At 42.7% G+C, this 16983-nt stretch overlaps 1 protein-coding gene across 1 annotated transcript in view; it reads right to left on the bottom strand.

The window, feature by feature from the left end:
* The window catches only part of KCNH6 (potassium voltage-gated channel subfamily H member 6), a 247287-nt gene extending 233449 nt beyond the window's left edge, over window positions 1–13838 (bottom strand). Inside the window, exon 1 of the mRNA XM_066586673.1 lies at window positions 13757–13838. Within this exon, the coding sequence (XP_066442770.1) occupies window positions 13757–13832 (76 nt within the window). The 5' untranslated portion in view covers window positions 13833–13838. The remainder of the gene's footprint in view (window positions 1–13756) is intronic.
* Between the last annotated feature and the right edge of the window lie 3145 nt (window positions 13839–16983).

Genomic DNA, 16983 nt, shown 5'->3' with positions numbered 1-16983 from the left:
CGGACACTGGGATTACGACGACAGGTGAGTCTACCTCCAAGCCATAGGATCATCTAATTATATATTTTCTTATACTCATTATGTTTTAAGTTGTCTGCATTGCGTTAAATTTATATAATTTTTATTCCCATGGCTTTTCACATCAGATCTGATCAGTTAACTTTGAGAACTGATATTGTGATATTACAAGTCAAAAGTATCAAAGGGGGGCAGGTAACACATAAGTAAAGCCAATACCAACTGACCATAAGGTGTGAAGAGAAACGCGCTGGGAACATTTGCCAAAAAAAAGAAGAGTTGGTGGGTGAAATTTGTTTTTCTGTCAAATTCTGGTGTAAAAAAATTGCAAAATTTTGCACAAGTTATGTTTGCACTAAAAGTTTGTCACTTTTTGATGTCTGTGCCACTGTCTGCTACTTCTAAAAAAGGGGACACAACTTGTTGGAAGGGCATTTGTTTGTAATTTGCCCCAGAAACTGGAGTATATATATATACATGTTAAAGATACTTTGTCAGCAACTTTCAGCTCTATTATCTAAGCATTTGGGCTTAAAGTAGGTTGCCTGTTGAGTCCAGGGATGTAAGTTCCCCTAGTGTTAGCATTCAAACCCACCACTCTGTGCATTGAATGGTGCAGAATAAGTCATCCCATCTAGGCTGTGACACCAGGGGAAACAGGGGTGAAAGTAAGTATAAAACTTACATTCCCAAACTCAGGGGGTCAGCTACTTTGAGCCCATAAGCTTAGTTTATATGGCTCAAAGTAGCTGACAGATTTAAAAATCTGTATACTCCAACCAGCTACGACTGCTAAAATCACCAGCCTAATATTACCCTGTTTCCCTGAAAATAAGACATACCCTGAAAATTAGACATAGCATGATTTTCCAGAATTTTTGAGGATGCAAAATGATTTTTCAGGGTTTTTGAGGATGCTTGAAATATAAGTCCTACTCTACAATTAGGCCCTGCTAACAGTTAATTGAAAAAGTCAATTTAAATAGTGTCCAGGCAGCTATACATGTAAAAAAGTTAAACCTTTTTGAACAAAAATAAATATAAGACACTGTCTTAATTTTGGGGAAACACGGTATGTAGGTCTACTTGTGTTCTAAGCTGTTGAAGAATGGACTACACAAGACCTCTGAAGATGTCCTGTGGTTTCTGACACCAACATGTTAGCAACATCCTTTGAAGGAGTATTGCGATAAAGTCAAGTTAACCCCTGCCCACAGAATAGTGAATAACTATCTGATTGGTTGGGATCTGACCACCTGGATCCCCACTGATCGCCAGAACTGAGGTCCTGTGTCACCGTATGTGACTGGCAATGAGAGCAGCATTACATGTACTCAGTCACCACTCCATTCATTTTAGTGAGACTGACTAAGATAGCTGTGTGCATCTGCTTGGCTATCTCCATAGTCAATTAATGGAGCAATGGTCACACGTGCACACCACTGCTCCACTCACTAGAGGGGGCCAGGGCGTGCCATTTCCAGCCGTTGGACCCTCAGCGGCCATACATTTATCTCCTATCCTGTGGATAGGTGACATGTTTTTGATAAGAAAACCCCTCTCAAGCATTTCTTTCTTGCACACAATAATAAACTGTCCTTTTAAGGATGGTCTCACTTGACAATGTTGGTATAGCGCATTCCGCACACAGGTTTTGAAAGCAAAATATGTTGTACCAATATCCATAGGCAGCCATGTTGCTGCTGACAGAAATTGCGCAAAAAAGGCGTATGAGAAAAATCGCAGAATGTTCTATCTTGGCGAGTATTATGCATACATACACACCGACCTAGTGCAGGAAGTGTGCAATGCCATTGCGTATTTGCTGTGTGCCGCACATGTACCTCTCGCAGGCGGCACGCTGCGATGTACGCTCATGTGAGCCCAGCCTAACAGGAAGCATTTAAAATGAAGAGTTGATTTTTCAAATGCATCCTGCGAGGAATGAATGACTGATGTGAAGTAGAATGAGGTGATGAACGGGTGAGCTACGTGATACAAAGTGCTTCAGTGCCAGTAATATTTTTATCTCTCCATAACCACCATCGCGTCATCGCGGCTCACACACGGCCTTATTCTTCCTATTAACGCCGGCACACAGAATCAATCTTTGTGTCCACAAGGACATCTCCCATAAATCAGATACTTTTCTGCATTTCTTCGGAGTTTCACAGCAACAGTCTGGCAAAAGGATCTCACCTAAACTTGTTGAATAATTTGTGAAGTGTCCAGACAAGACTGTGTGCCCCAGGGCACCAGAGGGAGATGGCAGGGAAAGCTTGGCAGACAGTGCAGAGCTGCATGTTTTCAACTAAATGGGATGCTACTGCCACAGCTTTAATTTGTGCAGTTTAATTATCAGCCATAGATTGACAAAATTCTGATGATATTTCTTACATGTGAACTATGGGAAAACACAATACATTATTTTTGCTTAACTGTTTAAGGACCAGGGTGTTAAGGATCATGCACTTTTTAGGGATTTTACCCATGTGGTGGTTTTACTGCCCTATTTTTTTTCTTCAGCTATCCAAATCCTTTTTGTAGCATTGTTTTTCCGTGATGTGTAGGTCTATTTTTTATATCTTTTTTCACTCACTTTTTTTGTTTTATTAGGGGTAAAAAGATAAAAAGGTTTTTTTTTTAACTTTTACAGTTTTTTTGCTTTTAAAATTAGTATATTTACACAAAAATAAAGTATGGGAATGGGTTCCTTATTTTGTTTTGGATGTTTTGATATACAATTTGTTTAGTCCTGAATTACAGGGCGCATATGGTGACAGTTTTGGTTGGCGTCGGCAGTGGGTCATTTTCTTTATGTGTGTGTGTGTGTGTATATATATATATGTGTATATATGTGTATATATATATATATATATATATATATATATATAATTTTTTTTTTGTTTGTTACCTTTTTTTAATCATCTATGTCCCCTATGACATCATATAAGACCTCTGTGGGTCATTCACATTGTTTTTTTTTTTTTTTATTTCACACTTTTCCACTGTAGCTGGGGCATTCATAGGAGCCACATCTACAGAAACCCTAGTTACAGGGGAAAACATGTGACTGTAGTCACTAACAGAGCTGATATGGGTCTACTAGGACCCTGCAGCTCTGCTATGGCAGGGGTACTCAACGGTCACATGATCAGTGGGTTGAATAGCAGAGGCAACACTTCGGCTTCCTCTCTTCACCACACAGTGCTCACTGAGCGTTATGTAGCCTGTAAAGGAGAAGGCAGAAGCAGTTAAAAACCACTTCTGCCTTCCCCTCCGGGTGCTTAGCTTTGACTAACAGCCGAGGGCCCTGCGAAATTGCAGGAACAGTATTTTTACTATTGGCCAGGATTATAGTGACCAAGTGCCTTAAATTTACTGTGCTTGGTCCTTAAAGGGCTTCAAGAGTTGGTAATAAAAAGGAGAATGCATATGCAGGAATACATAGTAGCATAGAAATCCAGAGAATTACCGCGCAGTCAGGCTTCTCTCAGCCACAGACTATAGAACTATAAAATATGTGTAACCTAGTTATGCAGAGATGTAGCAAATGTTAGCTTGACATTTACCTTGTTATGATACTGCAACCCAACAGTGTAAAACAGGAATGGAACGTACAGAGAGAAAGTATAATGGAAAGATTTGCATTTCTTCCTCATTTTAGACCTGCTCCTGGTTTTGGCTTAGAAAACACTGATGAAAAATACTGACTTGTAAATAAGCCCTAAATCTTATTTGCAGCCTCATGAAACATTTGATGGAGGTGATTGCTGCTAAAGGGGAATCATTAAATTATTAAATTTAGGGTTCACTTACTTTTTTTACCTGTACTGTAGACACTGGCGTAACTACAGGAATGCAGTTGCACCCGGGCCCAGGAGCCTTAGGGGACCCATAAGGCCTCTCTTCTCCATATATGGAGCTCAGTACTATGAATAAAGCATTATAGTTGGGGCCCTGTTACAGGTTTTGCATTGGGGCCCAGAAGCTTCAAGTAAGGCCCCCTGCACACAGGTGGAAATTCTGCGGCGGGTTTTCTGCAGAATTTCCGCCCATGGCCGCTGCCATAGGATTGCATTAGAAAATGCAATCCTAGACAGACCGACGCGATTTGTCCTAGGCAGACATGCGGAAAACAAATCATGGCATGTTCTATTTCTGTGCGTGCCTCGCAGTGGCCCCACAGAAATGTCAGTGAAGAGCCGCCGGCTCCACTCTGCGCATGCGCCGGCTGGACGACAGCCGGCACATCATAGGCTTCGGAGACGCCGGGAGTGGGTGAGCGGCGAAAATTTTCGCAGCTGGATCCGACCCGGCCGTCTGCAGGCGGCCTTAGGCCGGCTGCACACAGCCGTGACGGGCTCCGCCAGAGACCCCAAAACGTACCTGCGAATCTGGCGTCCTCGCTCCCGCATGACGCTCCGGCGTGACGTGACGCGCGCACAGCGTCATGTCACACGCCCACCGTGTCACATGACGCGGTAGGCGGAGAGGCGATTTTACGCTATCTTCCGCTGTGCTACAGCGGAAGATAGCGTGAACGGACGGCTTCCATTGACTACAATGGAAGCCGTCCGCGCGTACACCCGCGGCAAATAGAGCATGCTGCGGGTGAGGACGGGTGATTTCATGGTGCGGAATTCTGCGGTGGAATTCCTCACCATGAGCCCTGAGCTATTAGGTTCAATAGAACCTAATAGCTGCGGGCAACGCAGCGGATTTCCGCCACGAATTACGCAGCGGAAATCCGTCCATGGGAAGGAGCCCTAACGCCTCTGACTGTGGATATTACTCAGTGTACTCAATAAAAGGCATGAAAGGTACAACTGTTTGTTTGCTATTAGTCAGCTTGTATTTGTTTATAATTGCAACTTAGAAAACAACCAGACCACATTGTATTAGTAATCAATGCAGCGATCCAGGTAATTCCAAAGGGGTTCACTTAATTCTTCTTGCAACTGCAGAAGATGTATACATACATATTATAATATCCATAACTTTGCATTCATCTACACTGGATACTCGAAAACGTAGCGTGTCTAAGTCATCTTGTAATTTATTAATGTCATCCATACAAATGCAGCCAGAGTCTAAAGGAATACATTATTATGCTATGTGGCAGTCACAGCCCATAGGAATATACTGAGATGTGCAACAGTCCCAGTCCTCGGGAATACACTCAGGCACCAAATGTCACATGCATATAATAAAATATTAAGGGGGAATACATTGAGTTAGAAAGCTTGCATATACCAGGCATGACCGGTGGACTCTAGTTATTGGAATGATCCCCTATAACTGTTGAATCCTATTAAAATCCACATTTTTATGGCATCTAATACAGTTTCCTCCATTGTTTCTATTTTCATTAAAAAAGAAACATGCTGTGACACAAAGTGACCCTTTCTTACTTTTGTGTTACTTTGAATTATTGATATCAGCAGTACTAGTATAATGATCGCCTAAAGGTACAATTGGCAATCCACTGGCTTTCTGAAAGCTAATGCGATATTTAGGGCTATATTTGCTCTCATCTGGTATTCCCTCCAAGATGTCACCAGGTTTTCACATATCTTTCTTTACTCACTTAGAAGTTGTTGTAGGTTTTCTTAACCCTTTAAACTGACTTGTTCTTACATTTGGTTCAATTGGCTTTTTTTGTGGGAATGCTGATTCATCGTCTGTACTGAACAATTGTACTTCTGTAGTCCTGCTGTGCAAACTCCATACTGATGAATCTCATTATGGACTCTTTGATTAAGTATAGATCAATTTGATATGATTGTGTACTTGAATGGTTTTGGTGAGATTTCAGTTTGCGGGACCAAACTAATCTGTTAAGACTATACATGAATGACCTTTTCTACATTCACGTCTATATTATAGTGCATGTAGAAAAGGTTTGTTGATTTGTTTCTATGATCGACATTCCCAACTTTAAGAAGTTTTACAGTAATTCTAATTTATGTGCTATACCTAGAATAAACCATCAATATGGGATTAATGGGCTTTGACCCCCAAGTAAATGTGATTGAGCTGAAGTTCCAGGCATAGCTATATTTATAGATGAGTCTGTGTCTAAAACCACATTGAAGGGACAGCAGTGTATAAAACAGCACCACAGCCCTTCTATTCTACTGTTCAGTGGGGGGTCACCGATGTTTGAAACCCGCTGATGGCACATAGATGGTGTCAAGTTCTGGAAGCAAGTTCAGAGTCTAGTGGCTGAAACAATCTAGAAGAATGGTGTTATAAAGCAAGCTTAGTCAGGTAACAGTGCACGGTTGGTACACAGGTAAGTGACAACAGTTACCGGTACTGGTGTACCTTGTCTCCACCAGAAGAATGGGTGGAGACAAAATGCACACCCACAACCAATGCCCACAACTTGATTGGCTGGGCAGGAGAATGGGTGTCTATCATCTCCCCTCCCGCCTCGTGTCACTTACCCCTCCGCCGCTGTCCCTTGTCCCCTTCCCAGCTCCTGTGCTGTCAGTCCCCTTGCTGCCATCAGATATTGCAGCCATTATGCAAAGCCAGCTGGCGAGGAGACTGACGGCAGCTGACCGACTGCGCCTGAGCAGGGAGGGAAGAAAGCAGAGCGCTAGGGCCATGCGTTTTCTCTCGCTTCGCAAGAAAACATATTGCTGGTGGGTAGGCGCCCTAACAGTTACACCCTGGCCAATCAAAGAGTAAAAAAAAGTATATGTTAAACACAGAAACTATTTAACACAAGAGTTTTTGACACCAAGTAATTAATGACGTTAGAGGAGCCAGAGATAGCTAGCCGATCTTCTCAAACCATCGGCGCCGGTGCTGTGTCAGCTGAGCTACAGCTAACACAGCCTTTGAGAACAGGGATGATCGCACATGCGTGGTTGAGGCAGCCTAAAGAAATCCTTACGCATACCCTATCACAGTGCCATTAATAACTAGCCTGTCTTCTCAAGCTATTGCCGCTGTGCAGCTGAGATACAGACTCCATAGCCTTTTAGAGAGGAGGTCTGGGTGGCTAGAAGAGATGACCGTGCATGCATGGTCATAGTAGCATAGTATGTTAGGCTGAAAGGAGACAATGCCCATCTAGTTCAGCCTGTTTCCACCGCTTTATTGTTGATCCAGAGGAAGACAAAAAAAACCCAATATGGGTGACTACCCACTACAGTTTTTTTCACTTCGAAATTCGCAGCGTTTTTTTTTTCTGCATGGGTCTATGGGCTATGGGACTTGTAAAGCTAAAATTGTGATTTTGCACAATCACGATTTTAACATCACAAGTCCCATAGACTCCTGCAAAAAAAAAAAAACGCTGCGAATTTCGGAGTGAAAAAAAAACTGTAGTGGGTAGTCACCCTAAGGCAGAAGTTTTTTTGTGGAAAAAAATTCCTTTCCACATCCATAATGGCAGTCAGAATAATCCCTAGATCAACATTTTGCAAGTTCCTACCTGACTCCAAGACCCGGCTAACAACCCCACTGGTTATTTAATGTCTATATCCTGTAATATCATAGTGCTCTAAAAAGACATCTAGTCCCCTCTTAAACTCCTCTATGAATTTTGCCATCACCACGTCCTCAGGCAGAGAGTTCCACAGTCTCACTGCTCTTACAGTGAAGAACCCCCTTTTGTGTTGGTGATGAAATGTTCTTTCCTCTAGACGTAGAGGATGTCCTCTTGTTACCGTCGCAGTCCTGGGTATAAACAGATCATGGAAGAGATCCTTGTATTGTCCCCTAATGTAGATAGTTATTTGGTCGCCCCTTAACTGTCTTTTTTTCAGTGTAAATAATCCCAATTTTGATGCCTCTCTGGGTATTCCAGTCCTCCCATTCTGTTTATTAATTTAGTTGCCCTTCTTTGAACCCCCTCCAGCACTGTGACATCTTTCCTGCGCACCGGTGACCAGAACTGTACGCAGTATTCCATGTGGGGCCTGACAAGTGCCTTATATAGTGGGAGAATAATGTTCTCGCCGTTATACCTCTTTTAATGCACCCCAAGACTTTATTTGCTTTTGCAGCAGCTAACTGGCATTGATTTCTCCAGTTAAGTCTGCAGTATCAAGAACGGACGCTGCATGCGCAAACACAGCAGCAGAGGGAGGTATGGCCCCAGAACGAGCTGCCCTATAAACATGGGCGAGACTGCCACGTCATAGTCTATTTGACATGTTTACGGGATGTCTGAGAAGGTGATATCACTAGTCACGTGACGCGCAGAGAAGCAGGCGATTGGACGCATCTGGCGTATAGTAAAGTAAATAAAAAGTTTATGCAGGAATGATGTGGGAATCATTGGACTAAAAAAAATATCTCAGTCAACCCCTTTAAGGAAGGACACATCTGTACAGGGGTTTTATCAGTCAAATGCTAATTACAACTAAAGTGTCTGTCACCGGATATTGATTGTACTGTAGCTTCTAGTTCTAATGATAATGGCCCAGAAGAGACCGCTGTACGTCAAAAATATTGTATTTTGACGCCATTGTATCTTGAAAGACAACTGTGTGCTGTTATCAGAATCACTCCCTTGATAAGCAGACAGATATAACACAGCAGGTCACACATGAAAATCAACTTTCCAACAGCCTCCAGGCAGATGTGGATTACTTTTCAGCAGTTTGTATCTACTGGAGAATTTGCAGAAGTTCATTTTCCTGCTCCTTTTGAGTATCAGACAACTCTTATTCATTATAGGGAACCTGTCATGATGAAGATGCAGCCCAATCGGCAGGCAGCAAGTAATAGAGCAAGAGAAGTGGAGCAGATATGTAGTTTTATAGGAAAGGATTCAGTATAATGTGTCACTTAGGAGTTCAGTGAGCGGTACTATCAGTGACTGATAGCTATAAAGTTATACAGGGACGGCTGTCAATCAGTAAATGTGACTGGTCTCCTAAATTACAAGTAATATTGCATCAAAGCTATTTATCAATCTGCTCTGCCGAAAGAGCTGAACTTTCAGAGTGACAAGTTCCCTTTACAGAACTTTTCCGGGTACTTATATAAATAGTCGATCCTTAGAAGAAGCCATCTGTCAGGATGCAAACTCAGAAGCTCCTGTGTCCCAGGATGTAGCTACTATACAGCATCTATACTGAACCTACTGACTAATTTCTTGCCTCTTGGGATTCCTTGCCTTGATTGCTTGATTAGCAGCACCCTTGCACTTCCGATATATACTTGGCCCTAGCACTTCCTCAAGTGCTTCCTGTCTTGCTGCTATATGCTAAAAACTATTGCTACTTATGTGACCACAACTTTTGCCTTATGGTAACTGTGGTACTGGTGTATCTTGTCTCCACCAGAAGAATGGCCACAGTAGTGCCAGTTCCATTGAAAACAATTGGATAGCATTGTGGATTTCTGCCATAGCTGTCACAGCTGTGGCAGAAGTCCGCAATGTACTCTTTATTTTTTCAATGGTGCTGGCGCTCCTGCCGCCGGCCCCATTTAAAACAGTGAGGAATATCACAGAGTTTTCTTAGCGCTGCAAGGCTAGCGTTTTCACTCGCTCTCGCATTGCAAGAAAACATAGTGGGTAGGTGCCCTTATGGGTGCAGAAGGTTGCAATTGCACCTGGGCCCTGGAGCCATAGGGGGACTATAATGCCTCTCTTCCCTATGTAGGTAAAATAGTACTATGAATGAAGCATTATAGTTGGGGGCCCTGTTACAAATTTTTATTGGGGTGCAGCAGCTTCAAGTTACGCTTATGTGGACTGGCATCATGACAAACTGTATGACTTAAAATTCATGCAAATTGAAGAATGGATCTGTATTACTGAAGTTTGTGCACTGATTGGTGTCTAGTAGGACCTCTCTGTGATATAGTATTACATGTTCTCCTGTTATTTTCTGGTGCACTGTGTGTATTGTACAGGATCCTGGAGAAGCTCGTGTCCTCATAGTAAGTGATTTACAGCTTCCAACAGCTCTTTCTGACAGTTGTATGTAAGGACTTGTTTTATAGGTATTAGTTTATACTTATTTGTCTTTGATCTCAAGTTAGGGTCCATTTAGAACTGCCGATTTCTCGTTTGAACAAGCGGACGATGTCAGATTCAGCTTGTTCGCTTGTGCAGCCTGTTTAGACAAGCAGATACATTTTTGGCTCACTCAAACAAGAAATCATTCAGTCGTTCACATTCACTGTATTCGTGAATGAGACCGATTGAACGATCAGTATTTAAACTGAATGATAAGTGAACCAGCCAATGATGATTTTTATGCCTGCATAAAATGAACGAAGGACAAATAGCGAACAATTTATTGTTCGTCGTCCAATTGTTGGCTGTGCTTACAGTGAATGATTAGCGTTCATTTTCGCTCATTTGAACAATAATAATAGTTCCGTGTAAAAGGGCTTGTACAATAGTTTCACCTTACTACGATGAATTAATGGTGGAGTCACACCACAAGACGTCCTCCCCTATATAGAGGATAACTAGCGGATTGGTGAAGGACACACCACTGGGACCCCACTGATCACAAGATCCCAAATAATGAAGTCAACCACTCCATTCATTTCAGTAGGACTGCCAGAGATAGCTAAATTCATGCATTCAGCTAACTTCAGCAGTCCAATTGGCCCGACCCTATCGATCAGCTATATAACCTCTATCCTCTGAATAGGGGAGAACTTCTTTTGGTGAGACAACCTATTTAATATTGGAACTTGAGGGTCCTGTGTATTTGAATACTCTACATAATGTTCCTATAATTTACTATTAACTGTTGTTTCATCTTCAGAATGGTTATCTGTCATCATAAATAAAAGATGCACCTAAAGGGTAATTAGATTATGAGCAATGGTTAAATATTGCTAGGAATTGCCATTACTATCTAATCAGTGAAGGTCAAACCACAAGTCCCTGGAATGAAGGAGCTTTAGCAGTAAGTGCATTGGCCCCTTTGGCTTTTGTCCTATGTAGTTTACCTCTAACCCACTGCTGTGTAAGAACTGCAACAAAGCCATAGTTACTTTAGGCTGGGTTCACACGGGGCGGATTTGCCGCTGAAATTCCGTGTGAAATTCCGCCGCGGCAAATCCGCATGCGGCCGCTAATCCCGGGATTAGCCAGCCATGTGGATGAGATTTCTCTGAAATCTTGTCCACACGGGACAGCAAATCCACTGCGGCTAAGCCGGCAGAAGCCGCCCCTGCGGCGCGGATTAGCCGACCGCAGCATGTCCATTTTTTCTCCCGCCGCGGCCGCGCTCTCCTCTATGGGAGCGCCGGCGGCAGCGGAAGAGCAAGCGGTCGGGCCGCTTCAAAGCCGCCGCGAGTTTTGCAGCAGCGGTTCTCCCGGCGGAAATCTTGCGGTTTTTCGCTGCGGCCAAACTGCGAGATTTCCGCCGAGAATCCGCCCTGTGAGAACCCAGCCTTAATGTTACTCTGTTTCAGCTCCATATACTGTATAGTACTTGGCCAGCTGCTGTGCTGTATCAGAGAGAAGTCAAAGGAACCTTGGACCTTTTGTTCTAGGCCTTGGGACAAGACACTAGAGATTCAATCCCAACGGATCAGACATTGATGGTATATCCTAGTGATACACCGGCATTGCTTTAATAGATATAGATTTGGTTTCCTCTAACAGAGTAAATAGCAAAGTAGAAAGTTTGATATTTTGCTTAGATCATGAGACAAGTTTGTGACCCGTTTGTTAAGCATGTCTACAATAGTCTCAGATTTTGTAGTAGGCATTTGTTAGTGAAAGAGGTTCTCCAAGAAAACAAGGAGAAGGGATAACTTGCTGATAAGTAGGATCTGACACTAGGACCCCACTGATCCTGAGAATAGGGATCTGAAGCATTTCATTTCGGTGGGACCACCAAAGATAGCCAAGCGCTTGAAATCTGCTATCTCAGGCAATCCCATTGAAATGAATCAGACAGCGGTCCGCATGCTCGACCACCACTCCATTTATGCAGGGAACTTTGGTATCTCTGTTCTCATCACTAGTTGTGAGCCCATTGGTTGGACCCTCACAAATCAGCAAGTTATCCCCTATCCTATGGGTAGGGGATAACTTTTAATCCTGGCACAAACTCTTTAATGAGCTCTCTTACATATCAGGTGGTGGGGAATGTCATTCCAGCTCTGAAGTTTATCATAAGAGTCTCATTATGATGCTATTGACAATTCTACTATAGTTTTCTTAATCTACATTACCAGCCTAACTATTCTTCTTGCTTCATCACCATATTTCCTACATAGCACATACACACCATACACAGTATAGTAACTATGACTCTATTGCCTAAACTGGAATAAGTAGGTACAGCCTTGTGTTGTACATATATATCATTAGCATGTGTCACAGACTTTTACAGACTTTTAGTAGAACTATTACAACAACCACTGATATTGCACTATTTGTGCCCTAAGGATTATAAGCATGTGCTCCATTGTATGTCTATTATCCATCCAGGTTATATGTAGTAATAGTGAGAGCAACACATGGCTTAAAGAGAAATTGTATAGAAAACAAACAATTTAAAAGTGTATTCCCAGAACTGACTTTTAGCACCTATTCACAGGATAGATGAAAAAGGACTGGTCATGGGGGTCCCAAAGCTAGGACCCCCACCGACTTGAGAATGGTGTTCCGTATCCCCCTCTCCACTCCTCATAGTGGGGAGGAGCTTGAATGGAGTCATAGCTGAGCATGCACTTTATTCAACCCTATAGGACTGCCATAAATGCCGTGCTGTTCTATTTCGCCTACTCTGGCGGCACCATTGAAATGAACGGAGTGGCAGCACCCATGCTCAGCTGCCACTCCATTCAAGATCCTCCTCACTGCAGGGATACATTGAGGTGGGAGGTGGACACAGGACTCCCGTTCTCGGCATTGATGGGGATCATAGCAGTGAGACCCCCACTGATCAGACTTTTATCACCAACCCTTTGGTTAAGTGATAGGCATTCTGGGAATGCCCTTTAAATCAACACAATGCTTGCTTGGCAAAGTAAGCAAATAAGTTTAGTTGCCATCATCATTGTTCTGTGGAGATGGTGGACGGTCTATATTAATGTACACCACCAGCACTTTTGGCGTTTGAATTATAAAGTGATTTGGGGACATTTTCTCACCATCAATGGGTTTTTAAAGGTGCTTTACCCTGCACTTAAGGGGGTCTGCAGTACTGGGTGGAAAGTCCCACTTTGCATTCAATCCCTTAATATAATACCATAACTTTTAGCAAATGTAAAGTTTGTACTTGTCCATCATTTAAGTTTGTGTCTGGCCCATTACTGTCATGGACTTTAGGATTAGATGAGAACAGGTCCCGGCTGTGATATATTATTATTGATCCTAGTCATAATCTGGTAAGCATTGCAGTGTATGGTCTCTTCATTAAATCCTATGTGGATGACTCTGCTGATACCTCAGGCCAGGACATATTACTGATCTCCCTGCACACCAGCCTTGGCAGTTATGTGATCCCAGGGCTGTGTTACACATCAAGTACAATCACTGTTGAAGTTTATCATTCCTGGGCATACAGATCATTGGGATTGACAACAGACTGATCAAATGGACATTTAACTAGAGCCATCGGAGTGTTTCTACCATCATCTGCCCTTCCTGGGTGAATTATCTGTGTGCAGCATCTGTTGTGTGTATTATGTGTCCCTTGCATTCACTAATCACTTGTATTCAGAGGGACATTGCTGGTAGATGATGACTACACAGATGTGTGAATGTAGACTTCTGACAAGTACTTACTCTGTCCTTCAAACTTCCTGATGATGGTGTCCAGGTAGGTATTCTGGGGGGCCACATGCCCCCTCCTCACCGGCATCTTGGAATCCGGTGTCTCCCGTCAGTAAGAGCAGCAGAAAAGTTCCCAAATCCCCCTAGGCGACCCTTGTATTTGTGTCTTTTAACAAAGGAAATCTCGCTGCACGTATCCGATCTTCTAGCTTCATGGCAATAACATCTTGCGGTTCAGTTTAACCCTTTCTGTAAGCATAAGCCAGTTATTCCAGTGCGATGATGGGAGGATTAGGGATTTGCAGGGATGGGAAGAGCAGTGCATAGAGCTTGTGCTCCCCCCACCTCCAAACTACACATGTGCCAGGAGAGAGGAGTTGTCAGCAGCCACAACTGTTTGTTAGATGACAACTTCAATCCAGCCCCAGCTCCTTGATGTCTTAAAATAGTCCCTGACCAAGTCCTCAATGAGGTCAGAGATCACAGGAGATCACCACCAAGAGCCAGCATCCAGATCAATGGGCAGATAGTGGGAGCTGTCCTCTCTGTGTGGTGCTGAATGTAATCCGCGGCTGGGGGTGGAGTGGGGCCGCTCTCTATTAAATCCAGACTCACGTTGCATGCACAGACAAGTCTTATTCTCCATGTCTATAAGACAGTTTGCAAGGAAATCCCTTCTGTTCACTCTTTCGTCGCTGGGCAGATCTGCGCTTGTGTACAGAGGAGCCGGATTGATAAGGTGGAGATCAGCACTGGTTGCTCTGGAAATGATAGTTGCAAATTCCACACTTTGCAAACAGGTAGAGAGCTGTTATTGGACTCATTGACCTCATCAATATGTTCTTCTTACTCTTTCCTTTCCGGAGGGAATAGTGGTGATTAGCAGCTGGAAATCACACACACATTCCTATGTGTGAAGGAAGAGCTAACAGTTTATGCAATAGTATCTCAGTGCATTATAAACAGACTACATTATATACTCGCCTACCAAAAGGAATTGGACAGCTGAGCAAGAATCAAAATAGTAGTTATTTCCATATGTTAATAATTAGTGATTTCCATATGTTAATAATTAGTGGGGCTTCCTTTTTCCCTAATGGCATTGGATACTCTCTGTGGTATATTTCTACTAATGTCTGATAGACTTCAACTGGTATTTCCCTTCATTCATCCTGCAAACGTCTGTCGAGTTCTCTCAAAGAAAATTGATGCTGTTCATATTTCCTGATTCAACATTACAGTTCGTTCCAAGGATGGTCAGTAGGGTTCAGGTCGGGACTCTGTGCAGCCGGTCCAATCGTGGAACATCCATATCCTCAAAACAGCGTAAAACAACTTTGGATTTGTGACAAGGCACGTTGTCTTGTTGGAAGTATGGCCGACCATTCCCAAAGTATTACCACATTTTCGGCAGCACATTATTATCTAGAATGTCAGGGTACACCTTCATGTTCATGGTTCTTTTCACTACAATCAACGGACCGAGACCATGCCAAGTAACACATCCCCAGACCATAATGGAACCTCTGATGTATTTGACTGTTGGCACAACACACCCAGGCAAAAAGTGTTCCCCAGACACCCTACACATCCAGATACCTCCATCTGATGTGAAGATAAAGTATCGTGATTCGTTACTCCATAGAACGTTCTTCCATTGCTCAGCTGTCCAATGTATGCACTTTTTGCACCATTGTAGACGGCTGATGCATTATGCTCTATGATGGATGACTTTTGTGCAGCAGCATAACCTGTATATCCAATAGTGTGCAGTTCCAATCACAAACTATTACTTTATTATGATTTGTGTAATGCAGCGGGTGTGCACTGCCTGATTTGACATTGGGCTACTCTAAGAGGCCCTATGGTCTTCACCCTTTAATCCCTTTTTGAGGGGTCTGATCTTTGCTGCAGGTAACTCCCATGTTGTTTACCCAGGAGGGGTCTGGGTGCAGTGGCAGCAAACTCAGGTGGACCAAAAGACACCAAAGCAAGGTACCAGAGGAATAGGCAAAGATGCAGTCAGTATAACAGGCCAAGGTTAGTGCAAGTTGGAGTTCATACAAGGTAGTAATCAAAACATGGGCCGTGCACATGCATGCCTTATATGCAGAGGCTACTGGAGGAATAGTGAGGTGCCTGGAGAATGCCGATGGCTACATGAAGGGGGAAGGTGGAGAGCACCCCGTAGGCTATAACGATTTGTTATTACATGTATTCTATTATTTTTTATACCTTATTACATTACATTGCTGAAGGCACAGAGGATAGCTGCGCCAACAGACACAGCAGGTCAGATTTACACAAGGCAAATCTCAAAATAGTATTACAGTTGTGTCACTGCAAAATATTTCTGCTCTGGCCTAGTAATAAGTTTATGTGCTTACAGTAGTGGATGTCACGTTTGGTTTAGGTTTTTACTTTCCTTATAAAGTGGGATTAAATCTAGAATAAGATGAGCTGATGAATTGAGATGAGGGCTGAGAACCTGATAGTGAGGGAGAAGAAAGCATAATATATGTATATGAAAACTAAAGGATTTAAAGGGATTGTCCGATTTTATGGGAATACATTGTATAATGATGTTCTGCAACTTTTTAATACACACAAGGGAGATGTAGAAAAATAACTAGTGCAGAGAAAAACTATGACCCTTAGCAACCAATGAGGATTCCATTATGGAAATTGCTGGGAATGTCAGTATGTATGTATCTATATATTAATCCTGGTTCTGGTACTACATCTATGTAGTGAGCTTAGTTCTGGTATTGCAGCTATGTAGAAAGCTTGGTTCTGATAATGTATCTATGTAGAAATCTTGTTTTTGGTACTGTATCTACATAGTAATCTTGGTTCTGTCACTGTATCTATATAGTGAGCTTAATTCTGGTACTGTAGCTGTATAGTTGTCTTGGTTCTGGTACTGTATCTACGTAATTAGCTTGGTTCTGGTACTGTATTTACATAGTAAACTTGGTTCTGTTACTGTATCTATGTGGTATGCTTGGTTCTGTTACTATATCTACATGGTAAGCTGGTTCTCTTAATGTAAGTTTGGATCCGTTACTGTATTTTAATCATCTCAGTGTCTATGTACTGTTTGTATTTATATGGTGAATATCAGTATCTACTGTATGTATGTGAATAGCAGACGCATAGCTAGGATATACTTCACGTAGAGCAATGATTTGGTTTCCTGTATCTACATACCCAACCACGGGAGAATGGCTTGTTGGCGT

The sequence above is a fragment of the Eleutherodactylus coqui genome, chromosome 13 (assembly GCF_035609145.1).
Source record: "Eleutherodactylus coqui strain aEleCoq1 chromosome 13, aEleCoq1.hap1, whole genome shotgun sequence".
Lineage (NCBI taxonomy): Eukaryota > Metazoa > Chordata > Amphibia > Anura > Eleutherodactylidae > Eleutherodactylus > Eleutherodactylus coqui.
The sequence above is the reverse complement of the archived record's forward strand: the minus strand, read 5'-3'. Positions and strand labels throughout refer to the sequence as shown.